This window comes from Erythrolamprus reginae, chromosome 3, assembly GCF_031021105.1.
Source record: "Erythrolamprus reginae isolate rEryReg1 chromosome 3, rEryReg1.hap1, whole genome shotgun sequence".
Classification (NCBI taxonomy): domain Eukaryota; kingdom Metazoa; phylum Chordata; class Lepidosauria; order Squamata; family Dipsadidae; genus Erythrolamprus; species Erythrolamprus reginae.
In genome coordinates, this window is record NC_091952.1 from 6,289,631 (window position 1) to 6,311,791 (window position 22,161).

At 43.7% G+C, this 22,161-nt stretch overlaps 1 protein-coding gene across 2 annotated transcripts; it reads left to right on the forward strand.

The window, feature by feature from the left end:
* Positions 1 to 334: 334 nt before the first annotated feature.
* On the forward strand, positions 335 to 20,639 carry ZGPAT (zinc finger CCCH-type and G-patch domain containing). Of its 2 annotated transcripts, XR_011558500.1 has the most exons (8): positions 459 to 766; positions 4,070 to 4,812; positions 8,342 to 8,475; positions 11,190 to 11,348; positions 13,629 to 13,760; positions 16,444 to 16,864; positions 20,054 to 20,382; positions 20,447 to 20,639. XR_011558500.1 is itself a non-coding variant. In XM_070744423.1 (7 exons), the coding sequence occupies exons 2-7, from the start codon at positions 4,202 to 4,204 to the stop codon at positions 20,190 to 20,192; spliced, it is 1,596 nt and encodes a 531-aa protein (XP_070600524.1). In that variant the 5' UTR covers positions 335 to 766; positions 4,070 to 4,201; the 3' UTR covers positions 20,193 to 20,639. The 2 variants fall into 2 exon arrangements, 1 of the variants encoding a protein (XP_070600524.1); XM_070744423.1 differs by having other exon boundaries at positions 335 to 766; positions 20,054 to 20,639.
* Positions 20,640 to 22,161: the final 1,522 nt, after the last annotated feature.

Sequence of the window (22,161 nt, forward strand, 5' to 3'; positions counted from 1 at the left end):
AGATGGGGATTGTGGTCCCGCCTTCCCCCTTGGGGTTTCGCTGTCCCCGTGATTCCCCCTCCCCCCCGCAGGAGGGCGGCGCCGGACACTTACCGGGCACTTTACAAGGGGAGGGGTGAATTCGGTTTAACGGCTCCTGCTCGCTTTCCTTATGGGCTTCTTCCTCAGTCCGCCCCGCTCGTGCGAGGCACCCTGGGAAATGGAGTCCCGTCCCCACCGGCCACGGCGTCCGGATGGCTGTAAAAAAACCACGTTCCCCATGAGCCTCTGCGTCTCCACGCCACGCCCTCTCTCGCATCGCCGGGCAGAAAACCATGGACAAGGAAGGAAAGAAGAGGGAGGCGGAGCCATTTTCGGTCGGCTTCGCCCGGTTATAAACCATAGAGGGAGAAGGAAAGAAGAGGGAGGCGGAGCCATTTCCGGTCGCGTATAAACCATAGTCAGAGAAGGAAAGAAGAGGGAGGCGGAGCCATTTCCGGTTGGATTCTCTCTATGGTCATACAGGAGACCGGAAACGGAGGCGGATTCCGAGAGCCGTCATGGCGGACATTGGATACTGAAAGGGGGGAAAGCCGTCCGTCGTTGGGGCGGGGAGGTCGTGCTGGCCTAGCGCTTTCCCCTCGCTTGGGTGGCGAGCGGGAGCTTTCGTTGGTCTCCAGGCCGACCCCGCGTCCAGAAGCCCCGTCTCCACAACGCTAGTCGTCTCCTCCACCCTCCAGTGGACCCATATGGCTGTGGATGATGGGAGATGAGTCCATTGTCTTCGGTGGGCTAAGACTTCTCTCTTGTTTTTGATCTGAGTTGACTGCAAAGGAAAGAAAGGTCTAGCTTGGAACGAGGCCTCTTCCTATCCGTTCGCAAATCTATTTTATTTATTTTATTTTATTTCATTTTATTTTTGCTGGGGCTTTTCCTGTTGAATTTCTGTCTGGCTCACAAGGCAGAAGCTGCCGGGCGTGAAGAATAAAAGGGAGGAAAAACAGTCATAATTCTTTTCTCTGCCCAGAGACCAGCTGGAGTTTCCCCCTTTTCTTTCCTGCCTTTGCTCCTGGGCCACTTAATACCAACCACAAAAATTCACACACAAAAAAGATAGATAAGTAAAAATGCTAGAAAAAGAGGAAGCAATAAGCCAGAAAATTAAGTGGCACAGGAGATTATAATTAACCATTAAAATTAAGGAGTAGCAATACATTAAGAATAAAAATTGAATTAATTGGTGGTTGTCCCAGGAGGCAAAATTAGAGGATTAGGTGGCATTAGAGGGGCATAAAATATGCCAAGGTTATATAAATTATAAACAGAAATGAAACAAAAATAATTGTTTGCCACTAATATAAAAATAAGCATATCAGTTGGTTGAATATAAGTTAGTCTATAATTTGTAAATATGGTAATGTTCCTGGTTTAAAATAATATTAAAAATTACAACCTCATTTTGGTGGAGGGGTCTCAATGATCTTGGGTGGTGGGACCACGCATTACTGTGCACTGTCTTTTATGTAGTGTGTATGTGTTATTAAAAATTAATAAAATTTAGTTTAAAAAAATATAAATGGATTGAGATTGGGGGACACTGAGGAACGGTTTTAAAGGGAAGAAGAGGAAGTTAGAAAGGGGAGTTAGAGGAGTGGAAAGAAGCAGAAATGTAGAGATAGACGATGAATGGAGAGAAGGAATAATAATAATAATTTTATTAGATTTGTATGCCGCCCCTCTCTGAAGACTCGGAGCGGCTCACAACAACAATAAAACAACACAAAAACAAATCTAATAATTAAAACTTTAGCTAAAACCCATTTTCTTAAAAACAATCGATATTATACAATCATACCCACTCATAACTTTAATGGTCAGAAAAGAGGGATACATTAGTAGAAAGTAGTAGGAAGAGGAGATGAAGGTTCAAGAGAGGAGTGTTGGGTTAGGTAATCGGTATTGAAAAAGATGCAAATTAAGATTGGTTTATGAAATATTGAAGATGTATATGTATTTTATTGATATATTTTAAGGTGTATAAAATGGAATTTGTGGAAAGGAATAAAAAATTTAAAAACATTTTAAAAAATTCATTTCTTCAAAAATTAAGAAAAATCAACAGCAGGAAATTTTAATCCCTTCATATCAGGAATTGTTTTAATGCCTGTAAAGGGCACACCGCAAGGGAGGAGGGAAGCTATAAGTGGATTGCAGTTGTTATCTATGGTATATGAAAGGCACTTGATGTGATTTGTTCTTCATTTCAGGAGTCAGTAACACTTGGGCAGATTTTATGGCAAATTTTCCACAGTTTTAGAAGATGGAATAAATGTCCTGGTGCTTTTGAGATGTTTATCTTTGTAATTTCCCAATACAGGTTGTCCTCAATTTACAAACATTTGTTTAGTGACCATTTGGACCCCAAGAGCACTAAAAAAAAGACTTCTGAACAGTTTCACACTTAACGAACATTGCAGCATCCCTGTGGTCACATGATAACATTTGGGCTTGACAGTTGCACTGTCCTAGGGTCACATGACCCCCCACCCCTTTATAACCTTCCCATCTAGCATCTGACAAGCAAAGTCAGTGGGAGAAGCCAGATTTGCTTAACAACCACAGGATTCACTTAACAAATGTGACAATTCTATCTGTCCGTCCATTACCCTGGCGGGGGGGGGGGGGAATCATTGACCCCCTCAGAGAGGGTTTGCAACTTGGGTGTCCTCCTCGATCCACAGCTAACATTGGAACACCATCTTTCGGCTGTGGCAAGGAGGGCGTTTGCCCAGGTTCACCTGGTGCACCAGTTGCGGCCCTATTTGGACAGGGAGTCATTGCTCACAGTCACTCATGCCCTCATCACCTTGAGGTTCGATTACTGCAACGCTCTCTACATGGGGCTACCTTTGAAAAGTGCTCGGAAACTTCAGATCGTGCAGAATGCGGTCGCGAGAGCTATCGTGGGGCTTCCTAGATTCGCCCACGTTTCTGCAACACTCCGTGGCCTGCACTGGCTGCCGATCAGTTTCCGGTCACAATTCAAAGTGTTGGTAATAACCTTTAAAGCCCTACATGGCATTGGACCAGAATACCTCTGGAACCGCCTTCTCCCAGTGGCCGATAAGGTCCCACAGAGTTGCCTTCTCTGGGTCCCGTCGACTAACCAATGTCGTTTGGCGGGCCCCAGGGGAAGAGCCTTCTCTGTGGCGGCCCTGGCCCTCTGGAATCAACTCCCCCCAGAGATTAGAATTGCCCCCACCCTCCTTGTCTTTCGCAAATTACTTAAGACCCATCTGTATCGCCAGACATGGGGGAACTGAGACATCTCCCCCAGGCTTTTATATTTCATGTTTGGTATGTGTGTGCTACATGGTTTTAAATGATGGGGTTTTAGATGTTTTTAATATTAGATTTGTTTCGTTATAATATTGTTTTATTATTGTTGTGAGCCACCCCGAGTCTTCAGAGAGGGGCGGCATACAAATCTAATGAATTGAATTGAATTGAAATTATTATTATTATTATTATTATTATTATTATTATTATTATTATTATTATTATTATTATTATGAGAGGACACAGTGGATAGAGTGCAGTACTGCAGGCCACTAAAGCTGACTGCTAGATCTGCATGTCAGCGGTTGAAATCTCATCACCTGCTGAAGATTGACTCAGCCTTCCATCTTTCCGAGGTGGATAAAATGAGGACCCGGATTGTGGGGGCAATAGGCTGGCTCTGTTTAAAAATGCTATTGCTAACATGTTGTAAGCCCGCCCTGAGTCTAAGGAGCAGGGCGGCATTAAAACATTGAATGGATGAATGAATGAATGAAGGAACGAACGAACAAACAAACAAATAAATAAATAAGATAAGTAGCACAACTCTTAGCAGCCGCCTTGCTCTGCATGAGAAATTTTGAAAAAAGAAAAAAGGAAATTTTGAGTCTCATTGTGAGCGTAAGCTGAGGACCACCTGTAATATTGCTTTGTAACCTACTCAGTGTCTCAGGTTCCTCTGTACAGAATTGCAAAAGCTTTTCCTGAAAAGTAGTATGAACCTCCTGACAATTATCTTTTTCTCTTGCAGTGACATGAGCTTGGATGTAAAAGAAAAAAACCAAACGCTACCATGAACTAAAAGGTTGGGTGAATATCGTTATTTCTCTATTGCCTGTTAAACTGAAAATGCGCTGAATTCTCAAAGAAAAGGAACGGAGCCATGGACGAGGAGAGCTTGGAAACGGCGATTCAGACTTACAACGCTCAGTTGCAGCAGGTGGACTTGGCCTTGACAGCAGAGCCGGACCCAACACAACAGGCCGATCTAATCCAGCTGCAGACGGATTTAAGACAGCTGATAGAACTGACCGAAGCCAGCCTCTTATCTGTGAAAAAAAGCAAGCTTTGTTCGGTTTTGGACACTGAGGCGCTTTCCACGCCTTCGTCCACCCATCCTCCACCAAGTGGTGGGGCAGCAGCTGGCCACCCAAACGTCAACGACGAATATGCTGCCTTTAAGGAAGCCATTGAACAAATAGAGGGAGAGGCCGGTCCATTAAGGACTCAGGAGGACAGAGCTGGGGTGGGTGATGAAGAAGAGGAGGAGGAGGAAGAAGAAGAAGAAGAAATAGCCAGCGGGATGAAAGTGAAAGCTCCTTACTACAGTTCCTGGGGAACCCTGGAGTATCACAATGCGATGATCGTAGGTAGTGAATGTTTGGAAGATGGAGGGCCCGGAGTTAGGGTGCTTTATCTCTACCCGACTCACAAGTCTTTGAAGCCGTGTCCCTTTTTCCTGGATGACAAATGTCGGTTTAAGGAGAATTGCCGGTAAGTAGATCGACTGGTAGCAGGGGTGGGATACCATGATACTGTCTGGATATAGATACAGTGGTACCTCTACCTAAGAATGCCTCTACTTAAGAACTTTTCTCGATAAGAACCAGGTGTTCAAGATTTTTTAGCCCCTTCTTAAGAACCATTTTTTACGGAGGGGGGTGGCATACAAATCTAATAAATAAAATAATAATAATAATTATTATTATTATTATTATCTAGTGAAATACGAAGATCTAAAAATCGAGCTGCAATGACTCTGGCATAAGCCCATGAAAGTGGTCTCAGTGGTACTTGGCACGCTGGGTGCAGTGCCAAAGGATCTCAGCGGACATTTGAAAACCATCGGAATTGACAAAATCTCCATCTGTCAATTGCAAAAGGCCGCTTTACTGGGATCGGCAAACATAATTCGCCGCTACATCACGCAGTCCTAGGTGCTTGGGAAGCGCCCGACTGGTGATGAAATATGAAATCCAGCATAGTGATCTCGTTTGCTGTGTTGTTAATAATAATAATAATAATAATAATAATAATAATAATAATTAATATTAATTATTAATTATTTATTAATTAATTAATAAATAATTAATTATTAATTATTAATATTAATATTATTATTATTAATAATAATAATAATTGAACCCCAGCCTAGAAAATTTTTCAGGAAATTAGAGAGTGGCACGAAGGCCCAGCCAGTTTCCTGCCATTCCCTCTGGGTTTCTCTCTCTGGTGCAGTGTATAGGAGGCAGCCTCGTGCCCAGTGTATGGGAGGCACATGCTCCTCCTTGCCTCCTCAAAGTTCTCCTTTTTTCTTTTCTTTTTTAAGCATTAAAGTTTTGGATATTTTTGATTCCCCTCACCTCACCTTCTTCTTTCGGCAGTGTTCTGTCGGGCTCTCTGGTAGAATCCTCCCAAAAATGCACAGGTACAAATTTCAGACACACGTTTGAAAATTCAAAACAATGTTCTTTATAATGAAAATTCACTTAAACCAAGCCCTCTTTTGGTATAGCAAAGAGCCCTCGTCTCCAAACAAACTGGTAATTGGTACAAGTCCCTTATCAGTTCTGTGATACTTAGCTTGCACCTGTGAGGCAATTCACAGTCCTTCTTCTTCCACAAAGTGAAACACACTTTGCTCTGGTTTAGTTTCAAAGTGGGGAAAAATCAGCACACAAAAAGTCAAAGTCAGCAAAGCAGTCATGAAACACAACAATCACAACAGCAGATGTGGTAGATAAATCCACAGTAACTGAATTTAAACATGCCTGGGATAAACATATATCCATCCTAAGATAAAATACAGAAAATAGTATAAGGGCAGACTAGATGGACCATGAAGTCTTTTTCTGCCGTCAGACTTCTATGTTTCTATCAGATAATCCTCCACAATGGCCAAACCCACAGGCTGCTATTTATAGCAGCCTCACTAATTACCACAGCCCCACCCAACCACAGGTGGCCTCATTTTCTTTGATAATAATATCTCAGTTGTTGTTGCCTATGCATCGCTCTCCGCATGGGTGGCTGTATCATTAACTCTTGTTCTGAATCCAAGGAGGAGCTAGATAATTGATCTCCTGAGCTGTCTGCCATACTCTCCTCCTCCCTGTCACTCATGTCTTCTTGGTCAGAGGAGCCTTCATCAGCAGATTCCACCGGAGGCAAAACAGGCCTGCAACATGTGGATGTCTCCCCCACATCCACAGTCCTTGGGGCGGGAGCTGGGCCAGAGCTAGCCACAAATAATAATAGTAATAGTAATAGTAATAATAATTTAAAAAAAGAACCCCAGCCTGGAAAATATTTCCAGGAAATTAGAGAGTGGCACGAAGGCCCAGCCAGTTTCCTGCCATTCCCTCTGGGTTTCTCTCTCTGGTGCAGTGTATGGGAGGCAGCCTCGTGCCGGGTGTAAGTAAGGAAAGCAAGTAGAATGCTTGGCTGCATAGCCAGTGGTATAACAAGCAGGAAGAGGGAGATTGTGATCCCACTGTATAGAGCGCTGGTGAGACCCCATTTGGAAGACTGTGTTCAGTTCTGGAGACCTCACCTACAAAAAGAGATTGATCAAATTGAACGAGTCCAAAGACAGGCTACACAAACGGTGGAAGGTCTTAAGCATAAAACGTATCAGGAAAGACTTAATGAACTCAATCTCTATAATCTGGAGGACAGAAGGAAAGGGGGGACACGATTGAAACATTTAAATGTGTTAAAGGGTTAAATAAGGTTCGGGAGAGAAGTGTTTTTAATAGGAAAGTGAACACAAGAACAAGGGGGCACAATCTGAGGTTAGTTGGGCGGAAGATCAGAAGCAACGGGAGAAAATATTTGAGTAGTAGATGCTTGGAACAAACTTCCAGCAGACGTGGATGGTAAATCCACAGTCACTGAATTTAAATATGCCTGCCTTAATCATCCATCCATCCTAAGATAAAATACAGAAAATAGTATAAGGGCAGACTAGATGGACCATGAGGTCTTTTTCTGCCATCAATCTTCTATGTTTCTATGTTCCAGAGGGCCAGGGCCACCACAGAGAAGTCTCTTCCCCTAGGCCCCGCCAGTCGACATTGTCTGGCTGAAGGGACATCACTTATTTATTTTATTAGAGTTGGAAGGGACCTTGTAGGTCCTCTTGTCCAACCCCCTGCTCGAGCAGGAGACCTTACACCACCGCAGACAAATCGCAGTCCAATCTTCTCTTGAAAGTGTCAAGTGTTGGAGCGTTCACAACCTCCGTTGGCAAATCGTTCCACTAGTTGATTGCTCTCACCGTCAGAAAGTTCTTTCTTACTTCCAGATTGAATCTCTCCTTGGTCAGTTTCTATCCATTGTTCCTTGTCTGGCTTTCTGGTGCTTTGAAGAATAGCCTGACCCCCTCCTCTCTGTGGCAGCTTCTCAAGTATTGGAAGATTGCTATCATGTCCCCCCTGGTCCATGCCCAGTTCATGCAACCTCTCTTCGTATTTTTTAGTTTCCAGTCCCCTTATAAAGGGAAATATTTCTTCACCCAGAGGGTCATTGGTTTATGGAATTCCCTTCCAGAAGAGGTCGTGACAGCTGTCAGGCTGGATAGCTTCAAAGGAGGATTAGATAGATTAATGGATGCCAAGTGTATCGGTGGTTATTGAAACGGATGTCCAAGTGCCACCTCTATGTTGGTTGAGGCAGGCAGGATTCCCTTGGGTCCCATTTGTTGGGGGTCAAAGGAAAGGGAGGGATTTTGCCTTCTCTTTCTGCTCAAGATCCCCATGGATCCCCGAGTCTACGGAGAGGGGCGGCATACAAATCTAATAAATAAGTAAATAAATAAATAAAATGGACACTTGGTGTGCCACTGTGTGACACAGAATTCTGGACTCATTGGGCTTTGGCCCGATTCAGCATGGCTCTTCTTAGGGAATTATGTTCTGTTCTATCATCCTGGTTGCTCTCTCCTGCACTTTCTCTAAAGTTGGTAGTTTTGAAACCAAGGCCCTTAACCATGGACTCTCCCTCTCCCTGGTGTTCCTGGCAGGTTTTCCCACGGGCAGGTGGTATGCATCGAGGAGCTGCGCCCCTTCGAAGAGCCTCACCTCAGTTGTCTAGCTGTGGGGTCAGCCTGCCTGGCGAGACACCAGGATGGGATCTGGTACGCTGCTAAAATCACAGGTGAGGTCGCTTTCAGCACATACCCCAGGGGTTTCATTGTAGGAAGAGTCTATAGGATGCTGGTAGTCACATCTGGGACAGGTAGAACTCTGGGCTAGAATTGAGGACCCCTTAACTGCAGCCAGGTGTTGTGGGTTATTTGCTCGTTTTAAGAAAACTGTTCTGGTACAAGTTCAACTTTTCCCAGTCAGATAACTCAGCACAACGAGATATCACGGATCATTTTATTACAGGCATTCTCACAATAACTCACAGTTACAATGCGATTCTTCTGCAGTATAATCTTTCCCATTGTGCAGGTAAAAAGAGGTTGAATTTACCCAGGCTCTAGGTGTAGCATCTACATGCTGGCTGGCTTAGTGAGTGAAGACAAAGACCCTCTGGAATGTTCTCTCCAATTACCCCTCATCCCGAGTCAGAGCCAATAGGAATACATAAATGTGGTCACATGTAAAACTACATTACCCAGAGTGCAATTTCACTACATTTCCTCTAATGCAATATCTTAAGGAAACATGCCTAAATACAGCCCAACTATCTCTGTCTCTAGGGACAGCACAAAAACACACAGGTGATCTGTCCAGAGCTAACATTTTTTTCTCCTAGATTTGCTGCCAGATTCCAAGTTTGCTCTTTTTTGTTTTAAGTTTCCTTGGCTCATTGATTTAGAAGCTTCTGGAGACCTGAAGCAGCTCATTTTTTAAACCATTTTTTAAACCAAATTTTGCTACCGGAACTGCGTTCCTCCCAGTCCAGGCAAAAGCCCACTCCTGCTTTTAACTCAGTGTTTCTTGATCTCAACAACTTTTAAGAATGATAAATTCCCCGAATTCCCCAGCCAGCCAATCACCTATAGACTTTGAGTTGTTATTATTATTATTATTATTATTATTATTATTATTATTATTATTAATTAGATTTGTATGCCGCCCCGCTCCGAAGACTCGGGGCAGCTCACAACAGTAATAAAAACAATAGTACTGGAACAAATCTAATATTAAAAAACATATAAAACCCTATCATTATTTAAAAAAACCCAAACAGCACATTCATACCAAACATAAAACAAAGTCTAAAAAAGTCTCAACTCCCCCATGCCTGGCGATATAAGTGAGTCTTGAGTAGTTTACGAAAGACAGGGAGGGTGGGGGCAGTTCTAATCTCCGGGGGGAGGTGGTTCCAGAGGGCCGGGACCACCACAGAGAAGGCTCTTCCCCTGGGGGCCCGCCAAATGACATTGTTTAGTCGACAGGACCCGGAGAAGGCCAACTCTGTGGGACCTTATCAGTCGCTGGGATTCATGCAGTAGCAGGCGGTTCCGGAGGTACTCTGGTCCATTGCCATGTACAGTAGTTCTAATCCTGCCTTAGGCCCAAAAGCCAACCGGGTGACTTTGGGCCCATCACTCTCTTTCAGCCCAATACACCTTGCAGGGTGTTGTAGGGACTATAGGAGGAGGAAGTGGTGTTAGTAATACAGTAATCCCTCATTTTTTGCAGGGGATGCATTCCAAGACCAACCGTGAAAAACGAATTTCCGTGAAGTAGAGGAAAGATATTTTTAATGTATTTAATGAGTATTTGGACTTTTAAAACCCACCCTTTGCATTAAAAACAGTCATTCTATAATGTTTCTCAGCTGGAACTACGTGTGATATCCTACCTGTTTCTTTAATAGAGTACAGTAGTACTGTAGAAGAATTTTATGAATTTTTAATGGCTTTAAAATTTTCAATGGATTTAATGGATTTAAAACCCATGAAGTAGCGAATCCGCAAAAGATGAACCGCAAAGTAGCGAGGGATTACTGTAGTGTTACCTTGGTACACATCGTTATTGATTCCTGAAGGCACGATGAGTAACAAAAACAATGAGTACCAAACACATTTTCCCCAAAAAGAATAGAATAGAATAGAATTCTTTATCTATTGAGTTATTGATAGAAATAATTAATGCAGAATGTAAATAACGTGAATAATCTCCATTTTGGTAATGACCTATAAAGCCCTCCATGGCATCGGACCAGAATACCTCTGGAACAGTCTTCTGCCGCACGAATCCCAGCGGCCGATAAGGTCCCATAGAGTTGGCCTTCTCCGGGTCCCGTCGACTAAACAATGTCATCTGGCGGGCCCCAGGGGAAGAGCCTTCTCTGTGGCGGCCCTGGCCCTCTGGAATCAACTCCCCCCAGAGATCAGAACTGCCCCCACCCTATTTGTCTTTCGGAAGCTATTGAAGACCCACCTATGTCGTCAGGCATGGGGAAATTAAGATACCCCTGGGCTTATATTGTTTATGTATGGTATGATTGTGTTGCGTGGTTTTAATCATGTGTTTTTAGATGTCTTTTAATATATTGAATTTGTCACATTGTTGTTTTTGTTGCGAGCCACTCCAAGTCTCCAGAGAGGGGCGGCATACAAATCTAATAATAATAATAAAATAATAATAATGATGATGATGAATGCTTTTAACTTGCTTTCCCCCAGGCATGGGGGAATTGAGACATCTCCCCCAGGCTTATATAGTTATGTATGGTACGCTTATGTTGCATGGTTTTAAATGACGGGGTTTTAGATGTTTTTTTAAATATTAGATTTGTTACATTGTCGTATTGTTAATTATTATTGTTGTGAGCCGCCCTGAGTCTGCGGAGAGGAGCGGCATACAAATCTAAGAAATTATTAATTTATTATTATTATTTTCCTTTCTCAGACATTGACAGCGGTTATTACACCGTGAAGTTTGACTCGCTGCTCCTGAAGGAAGCGGTGGTGGAAGGGGACGGCATCATTCCTCCGCTCCGCAGCGAGGAGACCTCTTCCTCCTCTGAGTCCGAAGGGGATGGACTGGATAGCTCTGCCTACGCTAAAGGTAAAACACGGTGCGGCTCCGTTCTCGGATTTTCTGACTTCCCCGCTGCCCTGTAGTTACTGCACTTATTTTACTCCTAATCGGCTGCTTGTACCCTCCAAATCCCTCTTTGGCCACCGTGCAGGTAGTCTTTGATTTACGGCTAGAATAGAATAGAATAGAATAGAATATGGAATAGAATATAGAATAGAATGTGGAATGGAATAGAATTGAATTGAATAGAATAGAATAGAATAGAATTTTATTGGCCAAGTGTGATTGGACACACAGTGCATATGCTCTCAGCGTACATAAAAGAAAAAGAGACATTTGTCAAGAATCATGTGGTACAACACTTAATGATTGTCATAGGGGTCACATAAGCAATGAAGAAGCAATATTAATAAAAATCTTAGGATACAAGCAACGTTACAGTCATACAGTCAACATGGGAGGAAATGGGTGAAAGGAATGATGAGAAAAACTAGTAGAATAGAAGTGCAGATTTAGTAGAAAGTCTGACAGTGTTGAGGGAATTATTTGTTTAGTAGAGTGAGGGCGTTCGGGGGAAAACTGTTCTTGTGTCTAGTTGTCTTGGTGTGCAGTGCTCTCTAGTGACGTTTTGAGGGTAGGAGTTGAAACAGTTTGTGTCCAGGATGTGAGGGGTCAGTCAATATTTTCCCCGCCCTCTTTTTGACTCGTGCAGTGTACAGATCCTCAGTGGAAGGCAGGTTGGCAGCCATTGCTTTTTCTGCAGTTCTGATTGTCCTCTGAAGTCTGTGTCGGTCCTGTTGGGTTGCAGCACCAAACCAGACAGTGATAGAGGTGCAGATGACAGACTCAGTGATTCCTCTGTAGAACTGGATCAGCAGCTCCTTGGGCAGTTTGAGCTTCCTGAGCTGGCGCAGAAAGAACATTCTTTGTTGTGCTTTTTTAGAAACATAGAATATTGATGGCAGAAAAAGACCTCATGGTCCATCTAGTCTGCCCTTATATTATTTTCTGTATTTTATCTTAGGATGGATATATGTTTATCCCAGGCATGTTTAAATTCAGTTACTGTGGATTTATCTACCACGTCTGCTGGAAGTTTGTTCCAAGGATCTACTACTCTTTCAGTAAAATAATATTTTCTCATGTTGCTTTTGATCTTTTCCCCCCAACTAACTTCAGATTGTGTCCCCTTGTTCTTTTGTCCACTTTCCTATTAAAAACACTTCCCTCCTGGACCTTATTTAAGGCTTTAACATATTTAAATGTTTCTTTAATAGAGTACATTAAATCTATTAAATTTTTGATGATGTTTTTGATGTTAGGTGACCATTTTAGGTCTTGAGATATGATAGAACCTAGAATTTAGGCTACAATTGAGCCCAAAATTTCCATCGCTAAGCAAGGCTATTGTTCAGCGAATCTTGCTCCCATTTGTTAAGCGAAGCACTGCAGTTGTTAAGTTGGCAACACGGACGCTAAGTGAATCTAGCTTCCCCCTGGACCTTGCTTGTCTGATGGTCGCAAAAGGGGATCATATGAACCCGGGACATTGTGACCGTCATAAATATGAGCCCATTGCCAAGTGTCCGATTGTGATCATGTGACGAAGGGGAAGGCCGCAATTGTCAAAGGTGGAGAAAGTAGCCCACAGTCATTTTATTTTTATTTTTATTTCAGTGCTGTTGTAACTTTGAACAGTCACTAAACAAATGCTTGTAAATTGAAGGTTGCCGTATTTTTTGAACTATAAGAGGTCCTAAATTTAGAAGAGGAAAACAAGAAAAAGGGTTTTGGCCTCTGCACGCCCCATTTTCAGCACTTTTTTCAGCCTTTTTGTCTGCCTGTTTTCAAGGCTTTTTTTTTGGCCCATTTTTCGGTGGGTTTTTTCACCCCATTTATGGGCAGGAAAAAAGCCTTGAAAGGGGGACCAAAAAAACCCTTCAAAAATGGGCCCCAAAAGCCAAAACAAATGGGCAAAAAAGCCAAAAAATGGGGCCAAAAAGCCTCAGGAGTGGGTTAAAAAAAAAGGCCTTTGGTGCAAGGCGTTTTTTTGGGTCCCAAAAGGTCCCCAATAGTGCAATAATAGACAGTAAATAGTTTGACAGTGTTGAGGGAATTATTTGCTTAGCAGAGTGAGGGCATTCAGGGAATGCCAGGGTTCCAAGAAGTCCTAGCTGGATGGCTCAGACGCAAGCTGAGCAACGTGGTATATACAGTAAAATACATCCTTTAAGATGGGTGGACTTCAGCTCCCAGAATGCCACTTTCTGCCCTTAATCTCTTTTTTCCCCCCCTTCCTGTTTCCAGTCATTGACGGCAGCATTCCGGAGAACGGCGAAGGGACGTCCAGCTGCCTTTCGGCCTTCGGCAGCTGGGAAGCCCACACGCGTGGCATTGGCTCCAAACTCATGGCCCAGATGGGGTACGAGCTTGGTAAAGGTGAGTGGTGGGTCCTGTGGGGTGGAGGGAATAAGGTGTACACTCAGGGGTGAGTTGCTACTACTGCTACTACCGGTGTGCTGCGCATGCAGTTTCAGTTGTCTTGCGTGCGCGAGTGCTATACACGCACATCCCCAGCGGTTTTGCTTCTGCGCATTTATAGAAAGCAAAAACAAACTGAAATCTTTCCTCTACTTCACGGAAATTCGTCTTTCGCGGGTGGTCTTGGAACGCATCTCCAGCGAAAAACGAGGGATCACTGTATATAAATTGTATGTGTACGCACACAAACGTACGAAACACACAGCTTTTCTAAAATTATACACATTCAACCTCATTTACTGCAATAGAAAAATGAGTGCTCACAGTCACTCATGCCCTCATCACCTCGAGGCTCGACTACTGTAACGCTCTCTACATGGGGCTACCTTTGAAGAGTGTTCGGAAACTTCAGATCGTGCAGAATGCAGCTGCGAGAGCAGTCATGCCCATGTCACACCAACACTCCGCAGTCTGCATTGGTTGCCAATCAGTTTCCGGTCACAATTCAAAGTGTTGGTTATGACCTATAAAGCCCTTCATGGCACCGGACCAGATTATCTCAGGGACCGCCTTCTGCCGCACGAATCCCAGCGACCAGTTACCGTATATACTCGAGTATAAGCCGAGTTTTTCAGCCCAAAAATGGGCTGAAAAACACAACCTCGGCTTATACTCGGGTCATCGACAAAGTCACCACACGAGGGCGCCATTGCTTGAGCCAGAGCGAGGAGGCACCAGCTTTTGTCCCCTCTCGCACACCGTAGTTCCTCTCCCTGGCTCAAGCAAAGGAGGCAGCCATTTGCTCCAACCGAGAGGGGAAAAAAGCAATGGGAAGCCGGTGAGGTCGTGTGTGTGTGTGTGTGTGTGTGTGTGTGTGTGCATGCCCCCTCTCCCCCCCCACCGTGAAAAAAGCCAGCTACCTCTTGCTGAAACCCAGAGGCTTTTTTTTTTTTACTCCCTGTGTGTATTTGTCAACAGGTTTACAGTAACTATTCCTTGCTCTCTCTGCATTGCCCTTAGTTGGATTAAAAAGGCCCCCTGCTATCAGATTCTCCTCCCCCTCCTTTGAAAGGATTGAAACTGTTTAAAAAATGGTATTTTGTGGTAGTTGCTGTCCTTGCTTGGATAGGATCTAATAATGTGTTATGAGGCAGAGCTAGACAGGAATTCTTTTTCTATCTGTCTATTTTTCTATCTATCTATTTTTCTATCTATCTATCTATCTATTTTTCTATCTATCTGTCTGTCTATCTATCTATCTGTATCTATTTCTATCTATCTATCTATCTATTTTTCTATCTTTCTATCTATCTATTTTTCTATCTATCTATTTTTCTTTCTATCTATCTATCTATCTATCTATTTTTCTATCTGTCTGTCTGTCTATCTTTCTATCTATATCTATCTATCTATCTATCTATCTATTTGGTTTTCTATGCTGATAACCTCACAGCAGCTAATGCTGAAGCCCTTCTTTGGATACACTTATTTATTTGTTTGTTTGTTTGTTTATTTATTTAATTGGATTTGTATGCCATCCCTCTCCAAGGACTCAGGGTGGCTCACAGCATATATAAAAACAGAACAATAATGTAAATCCAATTAATGATGAGAAGGAATCCAGTTTTGAAGGATTTTAACTCTTAGGTTTTAGCTTTGTTGCTGATCGAGCTACTTTTTTACTTTTTAATTTATTGTTAATATTGTTAATTTGTTTACCCTCTTTTAAATTTACAGAGCTAGTTTACTGGTTTTCTTTAAAATAAATATTCTAAAACATGTCTCAATTAATGTAATTTTATTGTTTTCCATTTTTATAAGTTACCAGTAGCCACTGCATTTTCTAACCTCGGCTTATACTCGGGTCAATACGTTTTCCCAGTTTTTGTGGCAAAAATTGGTGCCTCGGCTTATACTCGGGTCGGCTTATACTCGAGTATATACGGTAGGTCCCACAGAGTGGGTCTTCTCCGGGTCCCATCAACTAAACAATGCCGCTTGGCGGGACCCAGGGGAAGAGCCTTCTCTGTGGGGACCACGGCCCTCTGGAACCAACTCCCCCCAGAGATTAGAATTGCCCCCACCCTCCTTGCCTTTCGCAAGCTACTTAAAACCCACCTCTGTCGCCAGGCATGGGGGAATTGAGATTCCTTTTCCTCCTAGGCCTTTACAATTGTATGTATGGTATGTTTGTATGTATGTTTGTTTGTTGTTGTTGTTTTTTAATATTAAGGGGTTTTTAATTCGCTTTTAGTATTGGATTATTATTGTATGCTATTTATGATTGCTGTTAGCCGCCCCGAGTTTTCGGAGAGGGGCGGCATATAAATCCAATAAAACTAAATCCAATAAAACTAAACTAAAACTAAAAACATCCCCAGAGACCAGAACAAAAAAAATTCAAAACTTTTCTACCGGTTCTGCGTACCTGACCATACCCGTAGGAGCCCGTCACTGCATCTATCCCAAATTTCAAAATATTCTGAATCTTTCCAGCCTGACAAGTCAATTGTTAGCCTATAGATTTTGGCATATTCATATACCGGTTCTGCATACCTGAGCAAAAAATTTCTACCGGTTCCGCGTACCTGACCGTACTCGTAGGAGCCCCTCACTGCCCGTGTCGTTTTTCCTCTTGCAGGCCTGGGCAAAAACTCCGAGGGCCGGATCGAGCCCATATTAGCCGTCGTGCTCCCCAAGGGGAAATCGCTGGACCAGTGTGCGGAGATCTTGCAAAAGAAGAGGGAGGGGAAGCTGGACCCCTCCAAGCCCAGGAAACGGAGGGCGAAAGGCAAGAACCCGGCCCGCGTCCGGCGGCAGAACCCCAAACCCCGAAACGTGTTCGATTTCCTAAACGAGAAGCTGCAGCAGGGCCAGGACTCTGAGGGGACACCGGGAGGGAAGCTGCCCCCGCTAGAGAGGAGTAGCAAGGAGATCTACCACGCCAGCAAGGACACCAAGAAGGCGCTGAACGTCCGCCTCTTCCAGACGGTGGAGAAAATCGAGCAGACCCAGAGGGACATCCGAGGGATCCGCGAGGCCTTGGCACGCAACGTCGGGCGGTAAGGGGGACGTCCAGTGGGCGGGAGAGGGATACATAAGAACATAAGAAGAACCATGCTGGCCTCTTTCCCAACTTCTGGTAGGCCCAGTAAGCTCGTATTTTGCCCTCCCCAGGCTCCAAAGGCTTCCCTGGAGCCTGGGGAGGGTAAAAATGCCTCCCCTCATCCCCCTAAAGGCTTTCTGGAAGCCAAAAACGTCTCCCAGAGCCTCTGTGCAAGCCAAAAATCAACTGGCCAGCACACACGTGCACGTTGGAGCTGAGCTGGGGCAATTATTATTATTTTATTATTATTTATTAGATTTGTATGCCGCCCCTCTCCGTAGACTCGGGGCGGCTCACAACAATAACAAAGACAATGTAAGTACAGATCTAATATAATTTAAAAAACACTAAAAACCCCATTATCAAAAGCAAGCATACACACAAACATACCATGTATAAAATGTATAGGCCCGGGGGAGATGTCTCAGTTCCCCCATGCCTGACGGCAAAGGTGGGTTTTAAGGAGTTTGTGAAAGGCAAGGAGGGTGGGGGCAGTTCTAATCTCCGGGGGGAGCTGGTTCCAGAGGGTCGGGGCCGCCACAGAGAAGGCTCTTCCCCTGGGTGACATGTTGATGTTTCCCCTGCATCCACTTCCACATTCCTTGGAGCAGGAGCTGGGCCAGAGCCAACCATAACATCTGGCGGGCCCCAGGGGAAGAGCCTTCTCTGTGGCGGCCCCGGCCCTCTGGAATCAATTCCCCCCAGAGATTAGAACTGCCCCCACCCTCCTTGCCTTTCTTAAGCCCACCTATGGGGAATGGGGAAATTAAAATACCCCTGGGCTTATATTGTTTATGTATGGTATGATTGTGTTGCATGGTTTTAATAATGGGTTTTTAGATGTCTTTTAATATATTGGATTTGTCACATTGTTGTTTTTGTTGTGAGCCACTCCAAGTCTCCAAAAGGGGCGGCATACAAATCTAATAAATAATAATAATAAAATAATAATGATGATGATGATGAATGCTTTTAAATTATATTGAAGGGTTTTTTTAAAAGTCTTTTTAATCATATTAATTGGGTTTTTTAGATGTATTGCTATCTTTTTTGATATGTTGTGAGCCGCCCCGAGTCCTAGGTCCCGAGTTCCAATAAATAAATAATAAATTTCCCGGGGATTGGAATTTATCAGAAGCCCACGAGCAGAACACTCGCTGTCCGACTCGGATGCCAAGTCGGATGCCAATCCTCAGGAGATGTTCCTGAGGATTGGAGAATGGCCAGTGTTGTGCCTATCCACAAGAAGGGCAGTAGAGAAGAAGCTGGTAACTACAGGCCAGTTAGCTTGACATCAGTTATAGTTAAAATGATGGAGACTCTACTCAAAAAGAGGATAAATCAGCACCTAAAAAACAATAACTTATTGGACCCAAATCAGCATGGCTTTACTGAAGGCAAATCATGTCAGACTAATCTCATTGATTTCTTTGACTGTGTCACAAAGGTGTTGGATCAAGGTGGTGCCGTGGATATTGCCTATCTGGACTTCAGCAAAGCCTTTGATACGGTTCCACATAAAGAGCTGATAGATAAATTAGTGAAGATTGGACTTAATCCCTGGATAGTTCAGTGGATTTCAAGCTGGCTGAAGCATAGACATCAGAGAGTTATTGTTAATGGCGAGTATTCTGAGCAGGGTCAGGTTACAAGCGGTGTGCCACAAGGGTCTGTTCTGGGTCCTATTCTTTTTAATATGTTTGTGAGTGACATAGGGGAAGGTTTGGTAGGGAAGGTTTGCCTATTTGCCGATGACTCTAAAGTGTGCAATAGGGTTGATATTCCTGGAGAGGTCTGTAATATGGTAAATGATTTAGCTTTACTAGATAAATGGCCAAAGCAATGGAAACTGCAGTTTAATGTTTCCAAATGTAAAATAATGCACTTGGGGAAACGGAATCCTCAATCTGAGTATTGCATTGGCAGTTCTGTGTTAGCAAAAACTTCAGAAGAGAAGGATTTAAGGGTAGAGATTTCTGACAGTCTCCAAATGGGTGAACAGTGTGGTCGGGCAATAGGAAAAGCAAGTAGGATGCTTGGCTACATAGCTAGAGGTATAACAAGCAGGAAGAGGGAGATTGTGATCCCCTTTTATAGAGCGCTGGTGAGACCACATTTGGAATACTGTGTTCAGTTCTGGAGACCTCACCTACAAAAAGATATTGACAAAATTGAACGGGTCCAAAGACGGGCTACAAGAATGGTGGAAGGTCTTAAGCATAAAACGTATCAGGAAAGACTTAATGAACTCAATCTGTATAGTCTGGAGGACAGAAGGAAAAGGGGGGACATGATCGAAACATTTAAATATGTTAAAGGGTTAAATAAGGTTCAGGAGGGAAGTGGTTTTAATAGGAAAGTGAACACAAGAACAAGGGGACACAATCTGAAGTTAGTTGGGGGAAAGATCAAAAGCAATGTGAGAAAATATTATTTCACTGAAAGAGTAGTAGATCCTTGGAACAAACTTCCAGCAGACGTGGTTGGTAAATCCACAGAAACTAAATTTAAACATGCCTGGGATAAACATATATCCATTGTAAGATAAAATACAGGAAATAGTATAAGGGCAGACTAGATGGACCATGAGGTCTTTTTCTGCCGTCAGTCTTCTATGTTTCTTTGTTTCTATCTCAACTCCCCCATGCCTGGTGGTATAAATGAGTCTTGAGTAGTTTACGAAAGACAGGGAGGGGGGGGCAATTCTAATCTCCGGGGGGAGTTGGTTTCCAGAGGGCTGGGGCCCCCACAGAGAAGGCTCCTCCCCTGGGGCCCGCCAAACGACATTGTTTAGTTGACGGGACCCGGAGAAGGCCAACTCTGTGGGACCTTATCAGTCGCTGGGATTCGTGCGGTAGCAGGCGGTTCCGGAGGTAGTCTGGTCCAAAGCCATGTAGGGCTTTAAAGGTCATGACCAACACTTTGAATTGTCACCGGAAACACTTTGTAGGTCGGAAGCGCACGAGCAGAACACTCGCTGTCCGACTCGGATGCCGGCTGCACTGGCGCTGGTGTGTCACCGTCAGTTTCCTCTCGAACGGGATCCGCTATCAGCTGCACTAGCCACTGGTGGGCCACAACACCCGAGCGCTGCCTGTCCCACTCCTGATCTCTCTCTTTCTCTCTCTCTCTCCACGATATTTAGGCACACCGTCGCCACCACGAAGCTGGAAGAGAAGCTCTCCGGCGCCCACAAGAAACTGGACGAGCTGCGGGCTTTGGAAGCCACCCTTCAGCAGGAGCAGAGGAAAGCGGACACGCACAAAAAGATGACCGAGTTCTAGGTTTTGCTCCGCGTCGGAAAGGGATGTATCGGTTCAGGACGGCTGCAGAAGGGTTGGGTTTCGTCCTCTCCCTGTTGGACAAGTGGGCTGGGTTTGAACTGGTAGCTTCAGAGAAAACCTGCCCCAAGTATCTACAGCAGATTGAAAACTTATCTTTTTTGTTGTTGTTGTTATGGCAACTTTAGGACCTGCGGACTTCAACTCCCAGAATTCCTGAGACAGCAACGCTGTCTCAGGAATTCTGGGAGCTGAAGTCCACAGGTCCTAAAGTTGCCTTTCTTTGCCTCCTCCTACGTTATGTCCTGCCAATTTCTTTGGTACTTAATTCCTACAGGACTTCTCTATGGTTCCTTGGGGACTGATGGCCTCTTTTCTCCCCCTCTTAGCAGACAGGAGCGCTACTGTGGAGAACGGAGAAAAATAAAATGAGAAAAACTCTTATTATTATTATTTTTGTGCTGTCATTAACCTGCATGACCAGCAGGAGGTGCAATAATTTGTTTTATTTATTTATTTTGTCCAATACACAATAATACACAATGAAGGTAATAGAGGACACCTTTGAGGAAATAGAATTAGAGAAAGAATAGAAGAGAGAGAATAGGATAAAATTAATCAACGAGAGAATAGAAGAAAGATATAGGGATAGAAGAGAAGAGAAATAGAAGAAAGATATAGGGATAGAAGAAAAGAAAGAAGAAAGATATAGGGATAGAAGAGAAGATATATGTTATAAATATGTTAAAGGGTTAAATAAGGTCCAGGAGGGAAGTGTTTTTAATAGGAAAGTGAACATAAGAACAAGGGGACACAATCTGAAGTTAGTTGGAGGAAAGATCAAAAGCAACATGAGAAAATATTATTTTACTGAAAGAGTAGTAGATCCTTGGAATAAACTTCCAGCAGATGTGGTAGATAAATCCACAGTAACTGAATTTAAACATGCCTGGGATAAACTTATATTCATCCTAAGATAAAATACAGGAAATAGTATAAGGGCAGACTAGATGGACCATGAGGTCTTTTTCTGCCGTCAGACTTCGATGTTTCTGTGGGATATAGGAGAGACAATAGGACAGGGGTTGGAAGGCACTCTATGCACTTATGCACGCCCCTTACTGACCTCTTAGGAATCTGGAAAGGTCAACCGTGGACAGTCTAAGGGTAAAATGTTGGGGGTTAGGGGATGATATTCTTGCACAAAGCAAAATATTAAGAACCTAAGAAGAGCCATGCGGAATCAGGCCAAAGCCCATCGAGTCCAGCATTCTGTGTCACACAGCGGCCCACCAATTGTACATGGGGATCTTGAGCAGAAAGAGAAGGCAAAACCCTCCCGTTCCCCTGACCCCCAACAAATGGGACCCAAGGGAACCCTGCCTGCCTCAACCAACAGAGAGGCGGCACTTGGACATCGGTTTCAATAACCAAATATTGGATTGCAATATTCTGAACCTTTGGTTGCCTTTTTTAAAATTTATTTATTTTATTGTATTGTATTTGTATGCCGCCCCTCTCCGAGGACTCGGGGCGGCTCACAGCATATATTAAAAAAGAACAGTAATACAATCCAATTAGTACTACAATATTAAAAACAATTAGAGAAGAAAATTGACTTATTAACCAAACATTCAGCAATCATACTTAAGGCATTCAGTGATCAGGGGAAGATCTAAGAGTCCCAAGCCTGGCAGCAAAGATGAGGTTTTAAGCTCTTTCGGAAGGCAAGGAGGGATGGGGCAGTGCGAATCTCTGGGGGGAGTTGATTCCAGAGGTCCGGGGCTCCCACAGAGAAGGCTCTTCCCCTAGGTCCAACCAACCGACATTGTTTGGTCGACGGGACCCTAAGGAGACCAACTCTGTGGGACCTCACCGGTCGCTGGGATTCGTGCGGCAGAAGGCGGTCTTGGAGTTTGTTTGTTTGTTTGTTTGTTTGTTTGTTTGTTTATTTATTTATTTATTTATTTAT